The sequence below is a fragment of the Staurois parvus genome, unplaced genomic scaffold (assembly GCF_062004578.1).
Source record: "Staurois parvus isolate SC_StPar_1 unplaced genomic scaffold, SC_StPar_1.0 ptg000791l, whole genome shotgun sequence".
In the NCBI taxonomy this organism is placed as follows: Eukaryota; Metazoa; Chordata; class Amphibia; order Anura; family Ranidae; genus Staurois; species Staurois parvus.
Genome location: NW_028318587.1, coordinates 23,871 through 46,090, shown reverse-complemented (window position 1 = coordinate 46,090; position 22,220 = coordinate 23,871). Strand labels below are relative to the sequence as shown.

Here is a 22,220-nt window from a genome sequence, read left to right as displayed (position 1 = left end):
TTGCTTTGTGGCAGTGGTAGGACCGATACCCTGGTCGCTTTCCATGGACGAAGCATTAGCTGAATGCGACCCTTTCAAGTGAATAGGGCCACTCTCCAATCGTCCCACAACTGCATGCAATGCATGTGGTTGCTGCGAACTACTGCGGAACTTTTTGGGCTACAGCAGGGGGCAAGGAGGCGAAACAGTGATTCCTTCATTGCCTGTCAAATGCTCTCTGAGAAGCGATCTAAACACAGATCACTCTTCAGGGTGTAAAGAACATGTGAACTTAGTGGGCTGAATGACACTGGGCATCACAGTGGCTAAATGGTTAGCACTTCCGCCTGGCAGTACTTGGGTCGTTGGTTCGAATCCCAACCACGGCACCACCTGCCTGGAGTTTGCATGTTCTCCTTGTGCCTACGTGGGTTTCCTCCGGGAGCAGTGGATCTGATGAAGCGTAGCCAGGTAGGCTTGCATTTTCAGTTATCATAGTGACAAAGCGGGAGAATCCTCTTTATGTGAACTGTACAGTGACTAAATGGTTAGCACTTCTGCCTGGCAGCTCTAGGGTTGTTGGTTTGAATCCCAACCACGGCACCACCTGCCTGGAGTTTACATGTTTTCCCTGTGCCCGTGTGGGTTTCCTCCCACCCTCCAAAGACATGCTGGTAGGTTAATTGGCTCCTGTCTAAATTGGTCCTAGTATGTGTATGTATGAAGGTGGGTTAGATGTTAGATTGTACACCCCTTGAGGGTCAGGGATGTGAATGTTAAGCCAGGGCTTGAAAAAGCCGCTCGCCAAATACGAGGAGAAATTCCTCTGTGCCGAGCGGCTGTAAGCGGTGAGCACAGAAGAAGCATGAAGTGACTGCCCCTGCACTCCAAGCCTCATTGTGAAGCCGAGTTCTGGTTTACAACTGCTGGTTTCCGACTTCTGCAGCATCGCTGCCGAGGAGACAGGTGCAGGAGAGGTCCGCTCTCCTCCGCTGAGAGGAGACACCCTCTCCACCGCCGCGGGGGACTTGGGGGGACAGTAAGTACTGTATACAACATGTCCTACCACTATAATGGAGTACAGGGGAGCTGGGATATACATTACTGTATACATGTCATATCACTATAATGGAGTACAGGGGAGGGGGATATACATTACTGTATACACGTCATATCACTATAATGGTGTACAGGGGAGGGGGATATACATTACTGTATACACGTCATATCACTATAATGGAGTACAGGGGAGGAGGGATATACATTACTGTATACATGTCATATCACTATAATGGAGTACAGGGGAGGGGGATATACATTACTGTATACATGTCCTATCACTATAATGGAGTACAGGGGAGGGGGATATACATTACTATATACACGTCATATCACTATAATGGAGTACAGGGGAGGGGGATATACATTACTATATACACGTCATATCACTATAATGGAGTACAGGGGAGGGGGGATATACATTACTGTATACACGTCATATCACTATAATGGGGTACAGGGGAGGGGGGATATACATTACTGTATACATGTCATATCACTATAATGGAGTACAGGGGAGGGGGATATACATTACTGTATACATGTCATATCACTATAATGGAGTACAGGGGAGGGGGATATACATTACTGTATACACGTCATATCACTATAATGGAGTACAGGGGAGGGGGGATATACATTACTGTATACACGTCATATCACTATAATGGGGTACAGGGGAGGGGGGATATACATTACTGTATACACGTCATATCACTATAATGGAGTACAGGGGAGGGGGGATATACATTACTGTATACACGTCATATCACTATAATGGAGTACAGGGGAGGGGGATATACATTACTATATACACGTCATATCACTATAATGGAGTACAGGGGAGGGGGATATACATTACTGTATACAGTTTTATATTTTGGACTATTCATTCTAAAGAAAAATGTAATTTTTAAGCTTTAAGGGGGCGTGGTTGGGCCCGGGGGTGGGGTTTGGGGGCGGACCTGGGTAAGGTTGGGTGGGGCAACTGGTGGAGAGTAAGTTTTGTGACCGGCTAGTAGGTCTGGACCCGAAATTTTAACCCGTGTTAAGCACTGTGTAAATTGACGGAGCTATATAAGTATCTGATATAAATAAAATTTAAAAGAATAAAACAAATTGAACCAGGAGAGGGCGGACAATAATATGAAGTGCAGTGCTGAGGCATGGAGAAAGTGGGGACTGTTTTTTTGTTTTGTTTTTTTTAAATAGGAGGAGAGGGATTTAAAGAAAAAAAAAAAAAAATAAAGAGTAGGGTTTAAACAATACTAAAACAAAAAAAAGTACTGAAAATATTGTGTCCCTTTAAATAATGTTATCATATTAGCCTTGGTGTATACAAGATCACTATATACTCACATTATACAGAGCCATGACTGCTGGTACTGAACCCCGGTCGCTGTGGCGGTGACCCCTTGAATGGTATCCGAAAGGAGGTGAACTGCAGAAAGAAAACATACATTCATTTATATGGGTTTTCCTAGAATTAGTTTTATTACTCTGGCATTACTATTAATTTTTTCTGGCATAGCATAGGGACTGGCCCCCGCAGGACTACAGCAGGGAGATCGATATCGTTTCACTACTTTACCTTGCTTCTAGAATACGTAGCACACCGCTTTTCTGGAGCAACACCACGCACGCTCGTACCGTACACAGCAAGATGGGCTGAGGCTGAACCATGAATGCTGCATTGTACAACATCAACAGGACTTTATTATGTAAGATTTTTGGATGAGTTTCTATACAGTTATTTCCACTCCTCGTCCAGACCACAAGTTTATGCTCAGCTGCAGCTGGAAGAGGCCAAAACATCAACTCAGAGGAGAGAGATTGGAAATATCCCTCTTCATAGACGTGATGCCTGAAGTCTTCAGTGGCAGGGTGCTTGGGATCCCAAGACTTAAAGTGGAACTCCAACTACTCAACCTAAGGCAGCCTTTCCCACCTTTTTTTTTTTTTTTTTTTACCCCAGAGGAACCCTTGAATTAACGTTATTTCAGGGAACCCTTGCTGATAAAATCATCAGGAGTCAAGATGAAAAATGCCCCCTACATTGGTGATCAGAGAAGAATGTCCCCTACAGGGGTGGTCAGAATGCCATGCATAGTGATCACTGGTGTCATTCTCCTGACTCTCCCAAGTGGAGATGGGACCAAGAATATGCAGACACCATCAGATAATCCACAGGTCCAGGAACACCCAACAACCTCTGGAGGAACCATATGGTCAAAAGGAACCCTGGTTGAGACTGGCTGACCCAAGGAGGAAAAAGCCTTCCAAGCCCTTTGAATATCTACATTAGGCGTGAGATACAATAGCAATGTCACAGGTGATAACTCCGTGTCACACCAGCAATTCTATTAGCGACATGAAAAATAAGCAACCCATTAATCTATCCCATAAAGTCCCTCTCTCGTTGGCCAGCAATGGGGCATCGCTCCTCACTAGAGAGTGAAATTCTGAACCGTTCCTGGCCAGTGAGAAAGCGTCACCCATTAAGGTTGCCTCACCAATGACAATGAATGTCTGACATTAGCCTGACAGCTGTCAAGACTCAACTTTTCTTCTCCTATGGTATCACTCAGTTTCTGCCCGAACCAGCAAAGTGTCTCTCTGTCGCTGCTCTCTTACTAGTGGTCGAGATTCTTTAGTATATTCGTCAGTAAAGGAGTAACTTCTATTGGGCAAAATGACAATTACATTTCAGTGATTCTGCCTCCAGGTAAAAATGTTAGAACCAAGACTATGCAGGCATCATCAGCTAAGAGGTCAATCAGCCACAGCTCAAGGAACCCTCAATAATCTCTGGAGGAAGCTTATGGCTCCAAGGAACCCTGGTTGAGACTGGCAGACCCAAGGAGGAAAAAGCCTTCCAAGCCCTTTGGATACCTACATAAAGGAATTCAACTCACAGCTGACAACTCGTAAGTGACAGAATCACTAATGCTGATGTCACACCAGCAATCCTCAGGGATCCCTTAATGTAAGAAGAAAAAAAAAAATTATATATATATATATATAATATAATATAATATATCGGGGTCAATAGGAAGATTGACCCCGACACCGGTGATTGGTGGTCAGAATGTCGCCACCCTTGCAGACAGCTAAAATGATCACTGGTGTCATTCTGCTGGCTCTCCCAAGGATGGTGGAACCAGAAGTATACAGGCATCATCAGAGAGGTCAATAAGCCACGGCTTCAAGAGACCCTCAAACACCTCTGGAGATGTATCGGCAAAATGGCCAGGGAGACATTACACTTCAGCTGGCTATAGACAGTTTGAATCTTGGCCAGTTCAGCAAGGACCAGCCGAAATTCAAACCATGTATGGACAGACTGAATGTACCCATGTTGATCAAGCGATCAACTTGGGTACAACTCCTCCTGGATTGTAAGTTCTAATGAGCCGGCCCTCTGTTTCTTCTTGGAACAAATTGTATTGTAACTGTAATGTCTACCTGTTGGCGCGATATAAATCCTGTATAATAATAATAACAATAATAATAATAACAACCAGCGGGTTGTATTTTACATGTGATTATTGATAGTGGCTATTATAGCTGCTAGCAGTAATCACTGTGTTTATGGGGGAATCAAGTGATTTTCAATTTTCAGGTTTCAGGAAAGAAAATTTCTCCATCTTTGACTGGCTTTAGACCCCTTTCATGTGGGCATTCCGATCAGGTCTGCTTTTCAGGCGAAACTGATTGGACGGTCCAGTCATCCCTATGGACAGATGGGTGTAAACGGATTTGTGTCTTAACTCCTGCCTACCTCCAGGTCCGATCTGGTAGACAAAAAAAAAGCAAGAAGACTGAATCCTATGCGATGTTTGCAGAGTGGATCAGAGGCAGCTGGATGTAAATGGACAGCGGAGTCTGTCTACACCCAGCTGTCCTCAGAGATCAGCGGGGTCTGACAGTATACACGGATGTGACATCCACCTGCTCTGCTCCGATCAACAGGGGATCTGTGAGCAGATACCCTGCTGATCGGAGCCAATGCCGCTCCATGTGAAAAGAGTCCAAAGTAATTATAATTAAAATGCCTTCCTCTGGATCAACTGTGGGTATAAGATTAGAACTTTTAAATTTTTTTTATGGTTGAACTGGATGGACTTTTCTATTTTTTCAGCCAGGTTATGTAACTACAGTATTTTTCACTCTATAAGATGCACCTGACCATAAGACGCGCCTAGGTTTTAAAGAAGGAAAAAAAAAATAAAAAAAATATTCTGAACCAATGGACTGCAGACTGTACAGGGGATAACCCAGAGATTGCAGACACAGTACAGGGGATGACCAGAGACTGCAGACAGTACAGGGGATGACCAGAGACTGCAGACAGTACAGGGGATGACCAGAGACTGTGAACCTTTGGGGAGGGAGGGGGGAGTGGGTACCTGAATTTGACAGGTACCCGCTCCCACATTCACGGAGTTGTCATCTCTTTAGTGTGGGCACCCGGCTGTGACAGCCAGGTGCCCACTGCGCATGTGTGAGAAGCGCTGTGCTTTGTGAATGGTCCAGTGTCTTCTGGGACCTGTCATGTGTCCCAGAAGACGCCGGACCATTCACAAAGCGCAGCACATCTCGCGCATGCGCAGTGGGCACCTGGCTGTCACAGCCGGGTGCCCACACTAAAGATGCCAACGACGGAAGACTGTACAGTGCTGAACCGAGGAACAGGTAAGTTTCTGCTGCACAGAAGAGCCGAGCGGCCAGCCCGGTATTCTGACACGGCAGAGGTGGTGGGAATACCGTACCGGCCGCTCCATAAGACGCACTGACATTTCCCCCCCTTTTTTTGGGGGGAAAAAAAAAAGTGTGTCTTATGGAGCAAAAAATATATGTTAAAAAAAAAAAAAAAAAAAAAAAAATCAGCAACAACCTCTTACACCTATATGTCTTAAAAGGAAGGAAATAAAAAAAGCACATAAAAAGGAGGAGAGTTCCCCTTAAACAGTACTCAGAGTATTATGAGCTATAAGAAAACATCGGCCTCCGATATCTAGAATAGCCGCCTCGCTCATCTCCGCTCTTCTCCCAGGAGCCTCTACAGCAAACAGACTCTCGCTTACACTGCCAGAGCGGTTATTTTTATTTCTGCCAGGGTATATTTAAAAAGACGATAATGACTATAGGCTTTGCCAACGTCAAACCGTACAAACACAGAGAGAGCAGACGCTACACGAGGGTTACTGGGCCAGGAACCACGGTCAGCACAAAATAAAACGGCACTTGTGTAGTAAGCAGTATGGGCTCCGTATAATAACAGCTTCGCCATGGACAAAGACCCCTCGGGGATCCAGAGGCTGCAGCTCCATTTATTCAGCCAATACGGCAATGCTTAAAGGAACACTCCATGTTTCCAACCTCATTTCATGATATGCCCATGTACAGGGTTTCAACGTGATACATGGTCACATTCCCTAAATCCCCAACCTCAACCCCCCAGTTACCATGAATCATGGGGTATGGTTTTGTTGGGAAGACTACAAGTCCCATCTGCAACCATGGTAGGGAAGACTACAAGTCTCATCTGCCACCATGGTAAGTCTCATCTGCTACCATGGTAGGGAAGACTACAAGTCTCATCTGCCACCATGGTAGGGAAGACTACAAGTCTCATCTGCCACCATGGTAGGGAAGACTACAAGTCTCATCTGCCACCATGGTAGGGAAGACTACAAGTCTCATCTGCCACCATGGTGGGGAAGACTACAAGCCTCATCTGCCACCATGTTAGGGAAGACTACAAGCCTCAACTGCCACCATGATAGGAAAGACTACAAGTCTCATCTGCCACCATGGTAGAGGGATTCACAGATTGCCAAGGAGCAGTGCAGTGATGTCTTCCCACCTGTAGCCCATTGCTTATCTCCTCCAGCTGAAGGTCCATACCTCTGTACAGACCTGGGACTGGGGGTTCACAATGCAGGAGCCTGTCCACTAAACCACGACGCACTGATTGCTATGAATTCCAAACATTTTTAATTTTTTTTTTTTGCAAAAAGGTGGACTATGCCTTTAACCTCCCTAGCGGTCTGATTATGTCCATATTTCTGTGCTCAAAGCGGTACATTGTTTTGCATGGAAATATGTATTATTTTTTATTGTAGGCCTGTAATTCTTAGGAATAACTCACTGAAATCTGTCCAAACAAGAGTCTAGTAAACATCCCGGGTATGATAAAATTTGAAAAACGAAATCATAAATTATAATTTCATAATCATAAAAAATAATAATAATTTTAATTCAATAATATAATCAAACCAAAAACACTGAAATTTGAAATATAGCGCCAAGTTCGCACATCGCTGAGCAGAATCGTTTTCTGTGTCTGATGATGAATTTCCCCCACGAATCATTATCACTCAATTCTGCAAGTGGTTCTGATTTATTATCGCTGTTCTCTAGCCGGTCTAAAACCACTTTTGACCTAAAGGGACGCTTTTTGGACGCCATGGACGTTTCTCAGTTTCCAGGCAGAAAGAACAGTAAAAATGCAGGCAGGGTGCAGGACAAAGCACTCGGGACAAAATGTATGTGAAATGGGTTGATACAGGAATGTTATATTATGTGATTTTAGTGTATTTAGTGAATGTCACTTTTTGACATTTTTAAATTTCCCGCCGGTTCTGTCCCCCGTACGTCCCGACGTCGCAGGGAACAGAACCCAGGAGACAGAAGACAGATGCCGGCATCCGCCGGAGGACATTGCCGGGGACACTGCAGGAGGGACATCGCGGGAGCGCAGGACAAGGTATGTGAAGAAGAGATCCCGGAGTAATGCTGCAGTGTACTCCCGAGTGTAGTTCGGGGTTACCACTTGTGGTGCTGAAACTTTACCCCGAGCTACACTCGGGAATACCGCCAGGGGGGTTAAAGAGGAACTGCACTGCATCTGAGCACCACAAACCAACAGTACCATTTAATTCATTTTTAATATTCAAGGCAAATTCCCCCATCCTTGTCTCCATGCTTTAATTTGCTGAAAAATCCCTTAAACATCTGCTAGCACAGGGGTCTCCAAACGTTATATACAAAGGGCCAGTTTACAGTACTGCAGACTTTAGGGGGCCGAACTGTGGACATCAGGAATAGAAAATGTCCCAGTGTCCGTAAACACTGCCCCATTTTTGGTGCTAATGAGAGGAACTGTGCCCCATCGTTGTGTCACTGGGGAATCGTAACGCCTTATTGGTGTCATTGAGAGGAAATGTGCCCCATCATTGGTGTTATTGGGCCCAATTGTTGGTGTCATTGGGAGGAACTGGGCCCAATTGTTGGTGTCATTGGGAGGAACTGGGCCCAATTGTTGGTGTCACTGGGAGGAATTGCGCCCCTTCAATGGCGTCATCGGGGGGAACTGCGCCCCATCGTCGGCGTCATCGGGGGGAACTGCGCCCCATCGTCGGCGTCATCGGGGGGAACTGCGCCCCATCGTCGGCGTCATCGGGGGGAACTGCGCCCCATCGTCGGCGTCATCGGGGGGAACTGCGCCCCATCGTCGGCGTCATCGGGGGGAACTGCGCCCCATCGTCGGCGTCATCGGGGGGAACTGCGCCCCATCGTCGGCGTCATCGGGGGGAACTGCGCCCCATCGTCGGCGTCATCGGGGGGAACTGCGCCCCATCGTCGGCGTCATCGGGGGGAACTGCGCCCCATCGTCGGCGTCATCGGGGGGAACTGCGCCCCATCGTTGGCGTCATCGGGGGGAACTGCGCCCCATCGTTGGGAGGAACTGTGCCCCATCGTTGGGAGGAACTGTGCCCCATCATTGGGAGGAACTGTGCCCCATCATTGGGAGGAACTGTGCCCCATCATTGGCATCACTGGGAGGAATTGCGCTGTCCCATTGTTGGTGTTAGTGGATAGAATAGCGCCCCATCATTGATGTTAGTGGAAGGAATATTGGCCCACCATTGCTGTTAGTGGATGGAATAGCGCCCCACCATTGATGTTAGTGGATGGAATAGCTCCCCACCATTTATGTTAGTAGACGGAATGGCGCCCCACCATTTATGTTAGTAGACGGAATAGCGCCCCACCATTTATGTTAGTAGACGGAATAGCGCCCCACCATTGCTGTTAGTAGACGGAATAGCGCCTTACCAATGCTGTTAGTAGACGGAATAGCACCCCACCATTGATGTTAGTGGACGGAATAGCGCCCCACCATTGATGTTATTGGAAGGAATAGCGCCCCACCATTGATGTTAGTGGAAGGAATAGCACCACACCATTGATGTTAGTGGACGGGGGCCCCATGAGATGCCCCTGGTACCTTTTTCATAGGCCTTTTTGAGTTTGGGCAAGAACACAGGGGCCCCATGATCCCCTATTGCCTGGGGGCCCCATGAGTTGTCAGTCCGCCCCCGGGGGCCACCTTGTCACACGCCAGTCACCTCGCCATCAGCAAACCCAGCCTGAGAAATGATATACAGCGGCTGCTGGAAGCAGGAAGAGGCTGCAAAGAGGATGCAGAAGATCAGCAGCATTTCAACATAGGATACAACAGAACACCATGGCAATTGTTCCTCATACACAGTGTTTTAGCAAACAAACGTCACTGAGTTAAGGTTTCCAACCACAATACTATTTCCTGCTCTTCTGCCCCCTCAGGCCCCGTATCATGGCTTCCCCAGTTGTCTGGGGCACGTGGCGAGCCTCCGATGTCAATAACATTGCTATTTGTCACACAGACTGTAACAGCTGCTTCACCTCAGCGCTGGCTGGAAGGAATTAGGCCGAAATCTCTGCAGTGAATGAGTCAGCTCACAAATATTCATGAAGGAGGAAAACAAGAGGCTAATTGGTGCGCCATCCTGCCATGCCGGCCACGCTTGGTGGTGCCAATACACAGCGTGAACGCGGGGGGCTCCCCCTCTTTACTACCGCTGCACAAACGCACCCGCTTGGGCGCCGCGCTCCTTGTACATGTCGTCTCGGAGCGTCACTGGGGAAGCGGGATTCCAGCTGCACTCATAATCCAGTAATATTGTGCAATTCCTCCAGAGATCCGCCGGGATGGAGGAATTTAATCTGAGAATGCTTACAGGGCTCCTCTGTCCTGCTGTACTGAGGAATGGGACCCGGGGAGCCACAGAGTATTACATATTGCCCAATAACAGGACGTTTCCATTATACCGGCTGAAGCAGAACATTCACATCTTTCAAGTGACCCCGTCACCGCTTCCAGAATCTGAAAATGGCTAAAGAACATTAACTCTTTCATTGGCAGTTTTTTGTTTTTTTTTGCACAGCTTTAAAAAAAATCATTTTGGGCCTTAAGATTAAAGTATTACTAAACCCAGGACCCTGCAGTCCCCACATCCGCTCTCCCCGGACCCGGCATTCCCCACATCCGCTCTCCCCGGACCCGGCATTCCCCACATCCGCTCTCCCCGGACCCGGCATTCCCCACATCCGCTCTCCCCGGACCCGGCATTCCCCACATCCGCTCTCCCCGGACCCGGCATTCCCCACATCCGCTCTCCCCGGACCCGGCATTCCCCACATCCGCTCTCCCCGGACCCGGCATTCCCCACATCCGCTCTCCCCGGACCCGGCATTCCCCACATCCGCTCTCCCCGGACCCAGCATTCCCCATATCCGCTCTCCCCAAGCCCAGCATTCCCTGTAGCAATCATTCCTGCCTCTACAACCCGTCTGCGGTGACAGTGCTATACAGACGATTATCTCAACCATCATAGTGTTATTGCTGATATTGCCAAGTTTCCTCTTTCTCTGTACAAAAAGGAGGTGGTGGCAGCGTGAAGGGTTAATTGCGTAATTAACCTGACCCAGTAACAATCGCATTCAAGCTGCCGGTACATTGATTGGTGGTCCATGAGCTGGAAAATCGTTGTGCAGGGTGCAGCTGGGCGTAGCATTGTTACACACATGACATGACTGCCATGCGCAGCTCAGATCACATTTACAGCCAGCTCTCTGCGCGATGGCAATGTAACACTTGTTTGCATGCGCAGCTCAGATCACATTTACAGCCCGCTCTCTGTGCGATGGCAATGTGACTCATGTGCATGCGCAGCTCAGATCACATTTACAGCCCGCTCTCTGTGCAATGGCAATGTGACTCTCGTGTGCATGCGCAGCTCAGATCACATTTACAGCCCGCTCTCTGTGCAATGGCAAGGCAATGTGACTCCCGTGCGCATGCGCAGCTCAGCTCAGCTCACATTTACAGCCCGCTCTCTGTGCGATGGCAATGTGACTCCCGTGTGCATGCGCAGCTCAGCTCACATTTACAGCCCGCTCTCTGTGCGATGGCAATGTGACTCTCGTGCTCATGCGCGGGAGTGACGTCACCCTGGCCCGGTTAATCAAGCAGCTGCAGATACAATCCCTGGAAGGAAGACCAGGTGAACATGGAAGTACCTGGGAGTCGGCAACTGTGCTACACTGGAGGGCTCAATCTGTCGGTAAAGCAGGTCATACATGGGTTGAATTCCAAACGTATTTTCGATTGAAAATCGAAAACGTTCATTCTGTAATCCGATGGTGCCATCAATGATTTAGAAAATCTGTTTTTCACGAATTTTCCAACATTCCCGATAAACGAAATGGGGAAGCACCATGAAAATTGTCCGGTGTCATTGCCCCACTAACAGAGCGAAAATCAGTCGATTATTCTTAGGTCCGATTTTCGATCAAAAAATCGTTCAGAAATTGACCCATGTATAGCCGGTTTAAGTCTGTCATAGTGTGCTACTATGCAGTGCACTAGTACCGTACGGCTAAAACCTGCAGGAGGATCCATTTCTTTCGTTTGCTTCACAACTTTACTACCACTTTACACCCAATCGGATTTCTTTCCTCTGTATTAGGCTTCATTCAGACACGTGCTGGACACCCATCCTGCCCACAGGCCGCATTTGTTACTGCACTTTATGGGGCACTTCACACATCATGCATTTCAGTTACTTTTTTTCTGCATCCAAAATGCACAGAAAGTTGGTGATATGGTTGTCAAGGTCATAGTTCACATCAATGCTTGCAGTTTCAGTGCGTTCCGGCTGCAGAAAAAAAAAAAAAAAAAAGTAGAACGTGTTGCATTTTTTCTGCACAGAACTGTACTGGAACGCAGTAAAATGCAACAAAAACGCACCAAAAAAATGCACAGGAATGCACGTCACTATTTAAATTGAAGAAAAAGAGGGAAAAAATGAACGGGAATGCATAAAAACCGCACTAGAACGCGTAAAAAATGCACTGGAACCAGGGGCAGACTGACCATCTGGAAACTTGGGCACTGCCCGAGGTCAGTAGGGGGCCCCATGAGATGCCCCTGGTACCTTTTTCATAGGCTTTTTTGAGTTTGGGCAAGGACACAGGGGCCCCATGATCCCCTATTGCCCGGGGGCCCCATGAGTTGTCAGTCCGCCCCTGACCGGAACGCGCCAAAAATGCGTAAAAAATGCGCATGCAAAAACGCATCTGGACAGCGTTTCTATAGCGTGAACCGGCCCTTACTGCACAGGCAGCCTATAGAGGTGAATGCAGATGCAGAGGCTGCACAATCACAGCCGCATGGCAAAATTCGACTTGTGTGCAGGAACAGGTGCACAGATCTGAACACACTGTCTGCACACAAGTCGAACTTTGCCATGCGGCTGTTTGTGCAGGCTCTGCATCCATCTCCATACCACAGATCAGGACGGATGCAGGAGCAATAAACTCTGCAGAATGCACGCAAATGGGTGTCAATGTCCTCCTGAACGAAGCCTTAAAGCGGTACTAAACCCAAAACCAAAAATGCAATGTATTGCGACCTACATTAACCCCCGGTTCACATCTATGCGGCCACGTGGGACACGTTTTGCGCGGGCACGAGATCCCATTCATTTGAATGGACTCCTGTGCCCGTGACACGCAGGGGAGAAGTCCCAGCACTTCTTCCGAAAACGCAGCCGAGGTTCCCAGTACAGTTGCGTTTTCCAGTGCGGGCGGCATGCCATTAGAACTAATAGCTCCTGCCCGTGGGTCCGCATTCCTCTGTGCGGGTGGTGCGGCTGCACGGATTTTCATGCGGAACCGCAGCGGCACCACCCGCATAGATGTGAACCAAGCCTAAAAGGTACATTGCATTAAATGCTAAAAATTAAACGACAATAGATGTTGGTGGTTTTTTCCCCTCTGTTTGCACCTGGTGATCTGGCTAGTAACACATCTCTTGTATTAGAGCGCCCCCACACTGGATGAAGGAGCACAGGGGGCACCTCTGGACAGCAGCATTGTCAATCTGGGGGGGGAGTGTAAGATGGACTAAGAGATTTAGATTGAAGCCGAACTCCAGCTCACACTTTATAATCATTTACAGCAGTTTTTTTTTATTCTCTTAGATTGTAAGCTCCCAGGATCAGGCCCTCCTAATCCTCTTGTATTGAACTGTATTGTTGCTGTATTGTCCCCCCATTATATTGTAAAGCGCTGAGCAAACTGTTGGCACTATATAAATCCTGAATAATAATAATATATAAATCCTGTATAATAATATATAAATCCTGTATAATAATAATAATAATAATAATAATAATATATAAATCCTGTATAATAATATATATAAATCCTGTATAATAATAATAATATATAAATCCTGTATAATATATATAAATCCTGTATAATATATATAAATCCTGTATAATAATAATATATAAATCCTGTATAATAATAATAATATATAAATCCTGTATAATAATAATAATATATAAATCCTGTATAATAATAATAATATATAAATCCTGTATAATAATAATATATAAATCCTGTATAATAATAATAATAATAATAAATAATAAATCCTGTATAATAATAAATCCTGTATAATAATAATAATAATAATAATAATAATAATAATAAATCCTGTATAATAATAATTCCATTTTGGGATAGAGGTTTTACATCCATAAAATAAGCTGATCATTGTAAGCACCCTTGTCAGTGGTAAATAGCTTGTCTCATCCTTCTAACGGCTACATCTGCAGAACATCTACAGAACATCTAGAGTGCATGATCCCCTATGGCAGATGATAGCCCTGGAGGTTGAATCTATACACACAAGTCCATGACTGTACAATTCCTTCTGTACATCTAGCAAGGAAAGTGCATGTATGGGGTGGGGCAGCACAGCGGCTGAATGGTCAGCACTTCTGCCTGGCAGTACTAGGGTCGTTGGTTCGAATCCCAACCACGGCACCGCCTGCCTGGAGTTTGCATGTTCTCCCTGTGCCTGTGTGGGTTTCCTTCGGGGAATCCGGTTTCCTTCCACAATCCAAAGACATGCTGGTAGGTGAATGGGTTCCTGTCTATATTGGCCCTAGCATGTAGGAATGTGAGTTAGGGACCTTAGATTGTACACCCCTTGAGGGTTAGGGACTGATGTGAATGTACAATATATATGTAAAGTGCTGTGTAAATTGATGGTGCTATATAAGTACCTGAAATAAATGGGGTGATCCCCAGCAAGCGCACATTACAATAATCCCCTCGATTTGGCCCTGCTGGCCAGCACACGGAAAACAGAAACCCAACATGTCAGCACATATATGTGGAGGCCACCGATCACACACAGAGATCTCCTGGACATCTATGAAATGAAGACATGTTGCCAGCTACCACAATAGAGAGATAAGAGCAGAGGGAATACAATCCATCACCAATAAAGAGAGATAATTGCTCACCGTTGCCTTCCCTTGGGGCCTCGGAGTCTGTGAATAAAGTGCTCATGATTTTATCAAAGTTACAGCTGGGCTCCGCGTTCTCCGGGTCTTCCACAAAGTGCTTGAGCATCTCCCGCAGGACGTCGTCCAGAGAGGTCGCCGTCTCATCCAAGATAATGCTGGCTTTGGCAAGGAATCCATCCAGATCCCGGTGGGCTCTCACCTCCTCCTCAAAGTTCTTTAATTTTAGATACTAAAGAGAGGAAAACAAGATCAGTGATAGTCTCTGGAATAAACGCATGATAGTTTAGTAGAACTTGTAGCCAGACCGTAAATTATATATTATGGGCAGCACAGCGGCTAAATGGTTAGCACTTCCTCCTGGTAGTACTAGGGTTGTTGGTTCAAATCCCAACCACGGCACCACCTGCATGGAGTTTGCATGTTCTCCCTGTGCCTGCGTGGGTTTCCTTCCCACACTCCAAAGACATGCTGGTAGGTTAATTGGCTCCTGTCTAAATTGTCCCTAGTATGTATGAATGTGAGTTAGGGACCTTAGATTGTACGTCTCTTGAGGGTTAGGGGCTGGTGTGTGTGTGTGTGTGTGTGTGTGTGTGTGTGTGTGTGTGTGTTAAATTATACTACTACACATTGAGCCCGGGTTCACATTGATGCAGTGCGGTCAATCGCATGTGATTCGCACAGGAACCGCACCGAATTCCTGTGCAAATTCCATGCGATTTGTGTGCGGTGCGATTGGATCTATACATTTTGTACGGCTCAAATCGCACCGCACCAAAAAGGTGCAGGACCCTTTTTTCGTCCGCACGAGAATCGAATCGCAATCAAAACTGTTAACAAGCACAGTATTTATTATTCTACAAAAAGATAAAATATTCCTATATGGCAGGAATATATGGACATAAAAACAACACTGATACAACAAAGATGTCATTATCTAATGTTCATGCGTCAACGCGTTTCATGGAAACCCCACTTCTTCAGGTCTGGGACACAGTAAGCCCGGGTTCACGTGTGCGGTGCTGTATATCATGTGATTCGCACAAGAACCGGACCGCATTCCTCTGCAAATCACAAGCGATTTGTGTGCGGTGCGATTTGCAGCCATTCATTTTGTATGGTTCTAATTGCACCGCACCCGCACCAAAAACATGCAGGACCCTTTTTTGGTCCGCACTAGAATCGAATCACATGGGTAGTCACACCCATGCGATCAGATTCTGCACATCGCAGCGTTTTGCAGATCGATTTCAGGGTGGTGTTAACTTAACATACACATCTGCAGCGGTTCGCATGAACGGGGTGCAATTCTGATGCGGTGCGGAATTCGCACAGAAAACGCTGCAAATTCCGAACCGCATCAGTGTGAACTAGGGCTAAGGGCCAGTTAACACCACATGTTTCAGTTGCTTTTTTTCTGCATCCAAAAACGCACAGAAAGTAGGCTACATGGTTGTCAATATCATAGTTCACATCAGCGCTTGTAGCTCCAGTGCGTTCCAGATGCAGACAAAAAAAAAAAAAGCAGAACATGCTGCATTTTTCCTACACAGAAGTGTACTGGAACGTGGTAAAATGCATCCAAAACACACCAAAACACAGCAAAAAAAACTAACTGGAACGCACTCGTCCCTATTTAAATTGAAGAGAAGGAGAGGGGAAAAAACGCATCAAAAAACGCACCAAAAACGAGCATGCAGAAACATATCCGGAACACATCTGGACTACGTATCTATAGTGTGAACCAGCCCTGAAAGTTATTACTATATTGAATATAAAATTAGTCAAACCATATAAAAATATACACACACACATACATATTCAATGAAGGAAATAAGTATTTGATTCCCTGATGATGTTGAATGTTTGCCCACTCACAAAGAAATGATCAGTCTAAAAATCGAATGTTCGGTGTATTGTAACACAGAGACAGAATAGCAACAAAATATTCAGCAGAAATGCATGTCTAACAAATGATGACTGATCTGCATGTTCATGAGGGAAATAAGGATTTGATCCCCTTCACAAAACATGACTTAGTACTTGGTGGCAAATCCCTTGTTGGCAATCGCAGAGGTCAGATGTTTCCTGTAGTTGGCCACCAGGTTTGCACACATCTCAGGAGGGATTTTGGCCCACTCCTCTTGGCAGATCCTCTCCAAGTCATTAAGGTTTGGTGGCTGACGTTTGGCAACTCGATCTTTCAGCTCCTCCACAGATTTTCAATCGGATTAAGGTCTGGAGACTGGCTAGGCCACTCCAGGACCTTAATGTACTTCTTCTTGAGCCACTCCTTTGTTGCCTTGGCAGTGTGTTTTGGGTCATTGTCCTGCTGGAACACCCGTCCACGACCCATTTTCAATGCCCTGACTGAGGGAAGAAGGTTCTCACCCAAGATTTGACGGTACAATGCCCCGTCCATCATCCCTTTGATGCGGTGCAGTTGTCCTGTCCCCTTAGCAGAAAAACACCCCCAAAGCAGAATGTTTCCACCACCATGTTTGACAGTTGGGATGTTGTTCTTGGGGTCATAGGCAGCATTCCTCCTCCTCCAAACACGGCGAGTTGAGTTGAAGCCAAAGAGCTCAGTTTTGGTCTCATCTGACCACAACACTTCCAACCAGTCCTCCTCTGTATCATTCAGATGTTCAGTGGCAAACGTCAGACGGTCCTGGACATGTGCTTTCTTGAGCAGAGGGACCTTGCGGGCACTGCAGGATTTCAATCCTTGTCGGTGTAGTGTGTTACCAATTGGTTTCTTGGTGACTGTGGTCCCAGCTGCCTGGAGATCATTGACAAGATCCTCACGTGTAGTTCTGGGATGATTCCTCACTGTTCTCATGATCATTACCACTCCACGAGGTGAGATCTTGTATGGTGCACCAGACCTAGGGAGACCGACAGTTGTTTTGTGTTTCTTCCATTTGTGAATGATTGCACCAACTGTTGTCACCTTCTCACCAAGCTGCTTGGCCATAGTTTGGTAGCCCAGTCCAGCCTTGTGTAGGTCTACAATCTGGTCCCTGACATCCTTGGAGAGCTCTTTGGTCTTTGCCATGGTGGAGAGTTTGGAATCTGATTGTTTGATTGCTCCTGTGGACAGGTGTCTTTTATACAGGTAACACAATGAGATTAGCAGCACTCCCTTTAAGAGACTGCTTCTAATCTCAGCTTGTTACCTGTATGATAGACACCTGGTAGCCAGAAATCCTGCTGAATGATTGGGGATCAAATACTTATTTCCCTCATGAACATGCAGATCAGTCATCATTTGTTAGACATGCATTTCTTTTGAATGTTTTGTTGCTATTCTGTCTCTGTGTTACTATACACCTACCAATCGATTTTTAGACTGATCATTTCTTTGTGAGGGGCAAACATTCAAAATCAGCAGGGAATCAAATACTTATTTCCTTCACTGTATATACATACACACACATACACACACACATATATATATTTGTGTGTGTGTATTCCCCCCCCCCATAATAAAAACCGTGCAGAACTACAAATATGTGAGACGCAGGGTCGAATTCTGAAAAAATTTTCCTTTCAAAAATCTTTCGAAGAATTTTCTTTTGGATTTCACACCATTAGTGGGCCATCGCAACGGACGATTTTTGAGCGACCATGGAATATGAGTGATCGGGCATGTTGGAAATATTTTGAAAAATTAAATTTCTAATCAATGATGGGAGAAACGTGCAAGAAATATAATCGTAAAAGAAACAAGCAGGAGCTGTGACCTGGAAAGAAAAGAAAATTCTTGGCCACAAAAATTCTTTTCTGCAGCAATATGTGATCTTGAAGGCTTGGTTAGTTGAATTTTGAAAATCAATGGTGGCGCCATCGGATTACAAAACGCACGAAATGTCCTAGTTTCTAAAGAAAATTTGTTTGGAATTCGACCCATGTATGGCCTCTATTTCTCTCCAAGTGTCTGAAATAGGTAATTATGTACTGTTGTCAGTGCATTCTGGGCATTTTAGGACAAAAGGCTTCTAAACGCGCATGAACGTGGTATGCAAACTGACGTTTTTTAACCTACGTTTTCCAGCAGTCGGGTTCCATCGTTCAGAAGAGTTTCCAAACGCCCCGTGTACATGAGCCCCTATGAGAATGCATCTCCATGCTTGGTAAGGAGGAAAGTGGGGAATTTCGGAACAGCAGCGCATTTTTTACCTTACGTATTTATTCAGGGGTCATGTATCTGAGGTAAGTGGTCATTGTTCACTGGTGGTGGAGGCACAGCGTGCGCTTGAGTTTTGTTGATTTTCACAAGATATCACATTGGAATACTTTAGGATCTTTTTATTGGATTGCACCATCTACTTGGACTTGAAAAAAGGGAATGCTGCTGTACTTAGGATTTAAAAAAAAAAACAAACAAAAAAAACGAAGCAAATAACTATATAGCAGCAGTCCTAATTGTGAACTCGTGTACACAAAATCTTATATAATTGTCACATAGGCCGCGCTTAGGTCGTGCAACCAATCGCCCGCCATTTTAGCCTGAGCGTGCTCCCTGGGAGCAAACAGAGAAGTTATTACGAGCCCTTGGACAAATAAATGAGCAGCTAGCATCAAGGTACAGCCTCAAAACCTTCTGAATGACATCATATAAAAAATGCTGCGCTAAATATAGGGTATTTGAACTGATAAACATACATGTAAGGTGTGTTGGTCAATATTAACCACATGCTGCCCAGCCACTGTAGAAATACGGTGGCAGGGCGGCACGGCGGGGCAAAAGCACGTTTTAAAACGTGTTTTTAAAACAGGTAGGGGGCACGCGCAAGGCGCGCCGCCGCCCTACCTGTCCCGCCGATCACAGCCGCGGATGTCAGTCGCCGGCCGTTGCCGGCTATGTCCCGGCGATCAGCGGCAATCGCTGACAGAGAGCACAGCTGCAGTAGCTCTGCTTTCTGTCAGTTCCCTGACAGCTCCAGGACACACTGATCGGGACAGAAGAGTTTCTCTCTCCCGATCAGCGGTGTTCCCTGCAGTACACACCCCGCCCCCTAGTAAAACACTCCCCTCACACAGTTAACCCTTTCCCTGAATAACTTAACCCCTTCCTCCCCAGTGCCATTAGTACAGTGTCAGTGTATTTTTGTTTGCACTGATCACTGTATTGGTGTCACTGGAGATGTCAGTGACCCCAAGTCAGTACCCCCCAATGTCAGAACGTCCGCCGCAGTCCCGCCATAAGTCGCTGATCGCCGCCATAAGTCCCTGATTGCCGCCATAAGTCGCTGATCGCCGCCATTATTAGTATATGAAAAAAAAAAACCTATCTTTCCCGCCATTTGTAAACGCTATAACTTTCACGAAAACCAATTCATTTACACGTATTGGTTTTTTTTTTTTTTTTTAGCAAAGACATGTTGCAGAATGCATTTTGGCAGAAATTTATGACTAAATTTGATTTTTAAATTTTTTTTCTACTGTATATGTTTTATAGCAAAAGTCCAAAATATTGTTTTTTCCTCAAAATTATCAGCCTTTTTTTTATAGCGCAAAAAATAAAAACCGCACAGGCGATCAAATACCACCAAAAGAAAGCTCAATTTGTGGGAAAAAAAAGGATGTAAATTTCATTTATGTACCGTATTGCATGACCGCGCAATTGTTCGTTAAACTAGCGCAGCGCTGTATAGCAAAAAAATGGCGTAAATTGCAGTATCTATACCATAGTTTGTAGACGCTATAACCGTCACACAAAGCAATCAATATACACTTATTGGGATTTTTTTACCAAAAACATGGAGCAGAATACATTTTGGCCTAAATTTATAACCAAATTTGAGGATCTTTTTATTGGATTGCAACATCTACTTGGACTTAAAAAAAAGGGAATGCTGCTGTACTTAGGATTTAAAAAAAAAACAAAAAAAAGAAGCAAATAACTATATAGCAGCAGTCCTAATTGTGAACTCATGTACACAAAATCTTATATAAATTTTCACATAGGCCATGCTTAGGTTGGGCAACCAATTGCCCGCCATAAATAAGAAATTTTTTTTACACAGTTATAATTTTTGGTTCTAAACTAAATTTGGGTTATTTTATTTTTACTAAAACAGCTGAATAAATTTTGGCCAAGATTTATGAAGAAAGATTATTTATTTGCAACACTTAAGAAAAACACTTTTTTTTTTTCAAAATTTTTGGACTTTTTCATTTACATTTAAAAAAAAATTAAATCCCAGTGGTTAATAAATACCACCAAAATAAAATTTTATCGGTTTAAAAAAAATTCATATGGGTACAGTGTTGCATGACCGCGCAATTGTCATTCAAAGTGTGATAGCGCTGAAAGCTTCCTGGGCAGGAAGGGGGTAAAAGTGTCCAGACTTGAAGTGATTAATAGTAGTGTCAAACAATAAAAATGGCCACTCACAAAAAGTGCCTTTGCCTGGCACTAGGTGTATTCAGCCTTGTTGTATATGAATGGAATTTAAAATGGCTGCCGCATTCCAAAGAGCAGACGTGACGTCAGCAGAAGTTACGTCATGAAACCTCGACGCGTTTCAATCAATAGACCGTCATCAGGAAAGGCATTTTTTTTTGTGAGTGGCATTTTTATAGTTTGACCCCACTATTAAAGCCTATATGATTTTACACTGTGCGATGTCCGGTTTTGTTTTATTTTATGCTGAGAATTTGGATTACTGCCTGTGGAGGAGAGGAGCTTTCTATCATTGATGCAGCCCCAGTGGAGGATCACCAGATACCATTAGCAACCACAGTTAAGGGTGTGAAGGAACATCCATCAACAACACCACGTTGCATACTGGGATAGACCCAAAAGCACATTTGACCCACCTAGAGATACAGGTGAAACTTGAAAAATTAGATTATGGTGCAAAAGTTCATTTATTTCAATAATGCAACTTAAAAGGTCGAAACGAATATATGAGATAGACTCATTACATGCAAAGCAAGATAGTTCAAGCCGTGATTTGTCATCATTGTGATGATTATGGCTTACAGCTCATGAAAACCCCAAATCCACAATCTCAGAAAATGAGAATATTACATGCAATCAATAAAACAAGGATTGTACATAGAACAATATCGGACCTCTGAAAAGTAGAAGCATGCATATGTACTCAGTACTTGGTTTGGGCCCCTTTTGCAGCAATTACTGCCTCAATGCGGCGTGGCATGGAAGCTATCAGCCTGTGGCACTGCTGAGGTGTTATGGAAGACCAGGATGCTTCAATAGCGGCCTTCAGCTCTTCTGCATTGTTCGGTCTCATGTCTCTCATCTTTCTCTTGGCAATGCCCCATAGATTCTCTATGGGGTTCAGGTCAGGCAAATTTGCTGGCCAATCAAGCACAGTAATCCCACGGTCATTGAACCAGGTTTTGGTGCTTTTGGCAGTGTGGGTAGGTGCCAAGTCCTGCTGGAATATAAAGTCAGCATCCCCATAAAGCTCGTCTGCGGAAGGAAGCATGAAGTGC

General features: G+C 45.2%; 1 protein-coding gene across 1 annotated transcript in view; it reads right to left on the bottom strand.

Annotated features, from left to right (window-relative positions):
* Window positions 1-22,220, bottom strand: part of SLC4A11 (solute carrier family 4 member 11) — a 154,554-nt gene that overhangs the window by 123,456 nt on the left and 8,878 nt on the right. The window contains exons 3-4 of the mRNA XM_089654704.1: window positions 14,751-14,982; window positions 2,398-2,479 (exon numbers count right to left, since the gene is read on the bottom strand). Of these exons, the coding sequence (XP_089510830.1) occupies window positions 2,398-2,479; window positions 14,751-14,982 (314 nt within the window). The remainder of the gene's footprint in view (window positions 1-2,397; window positions 2,480-14,750; window positions 14,983-22,220) is intronic.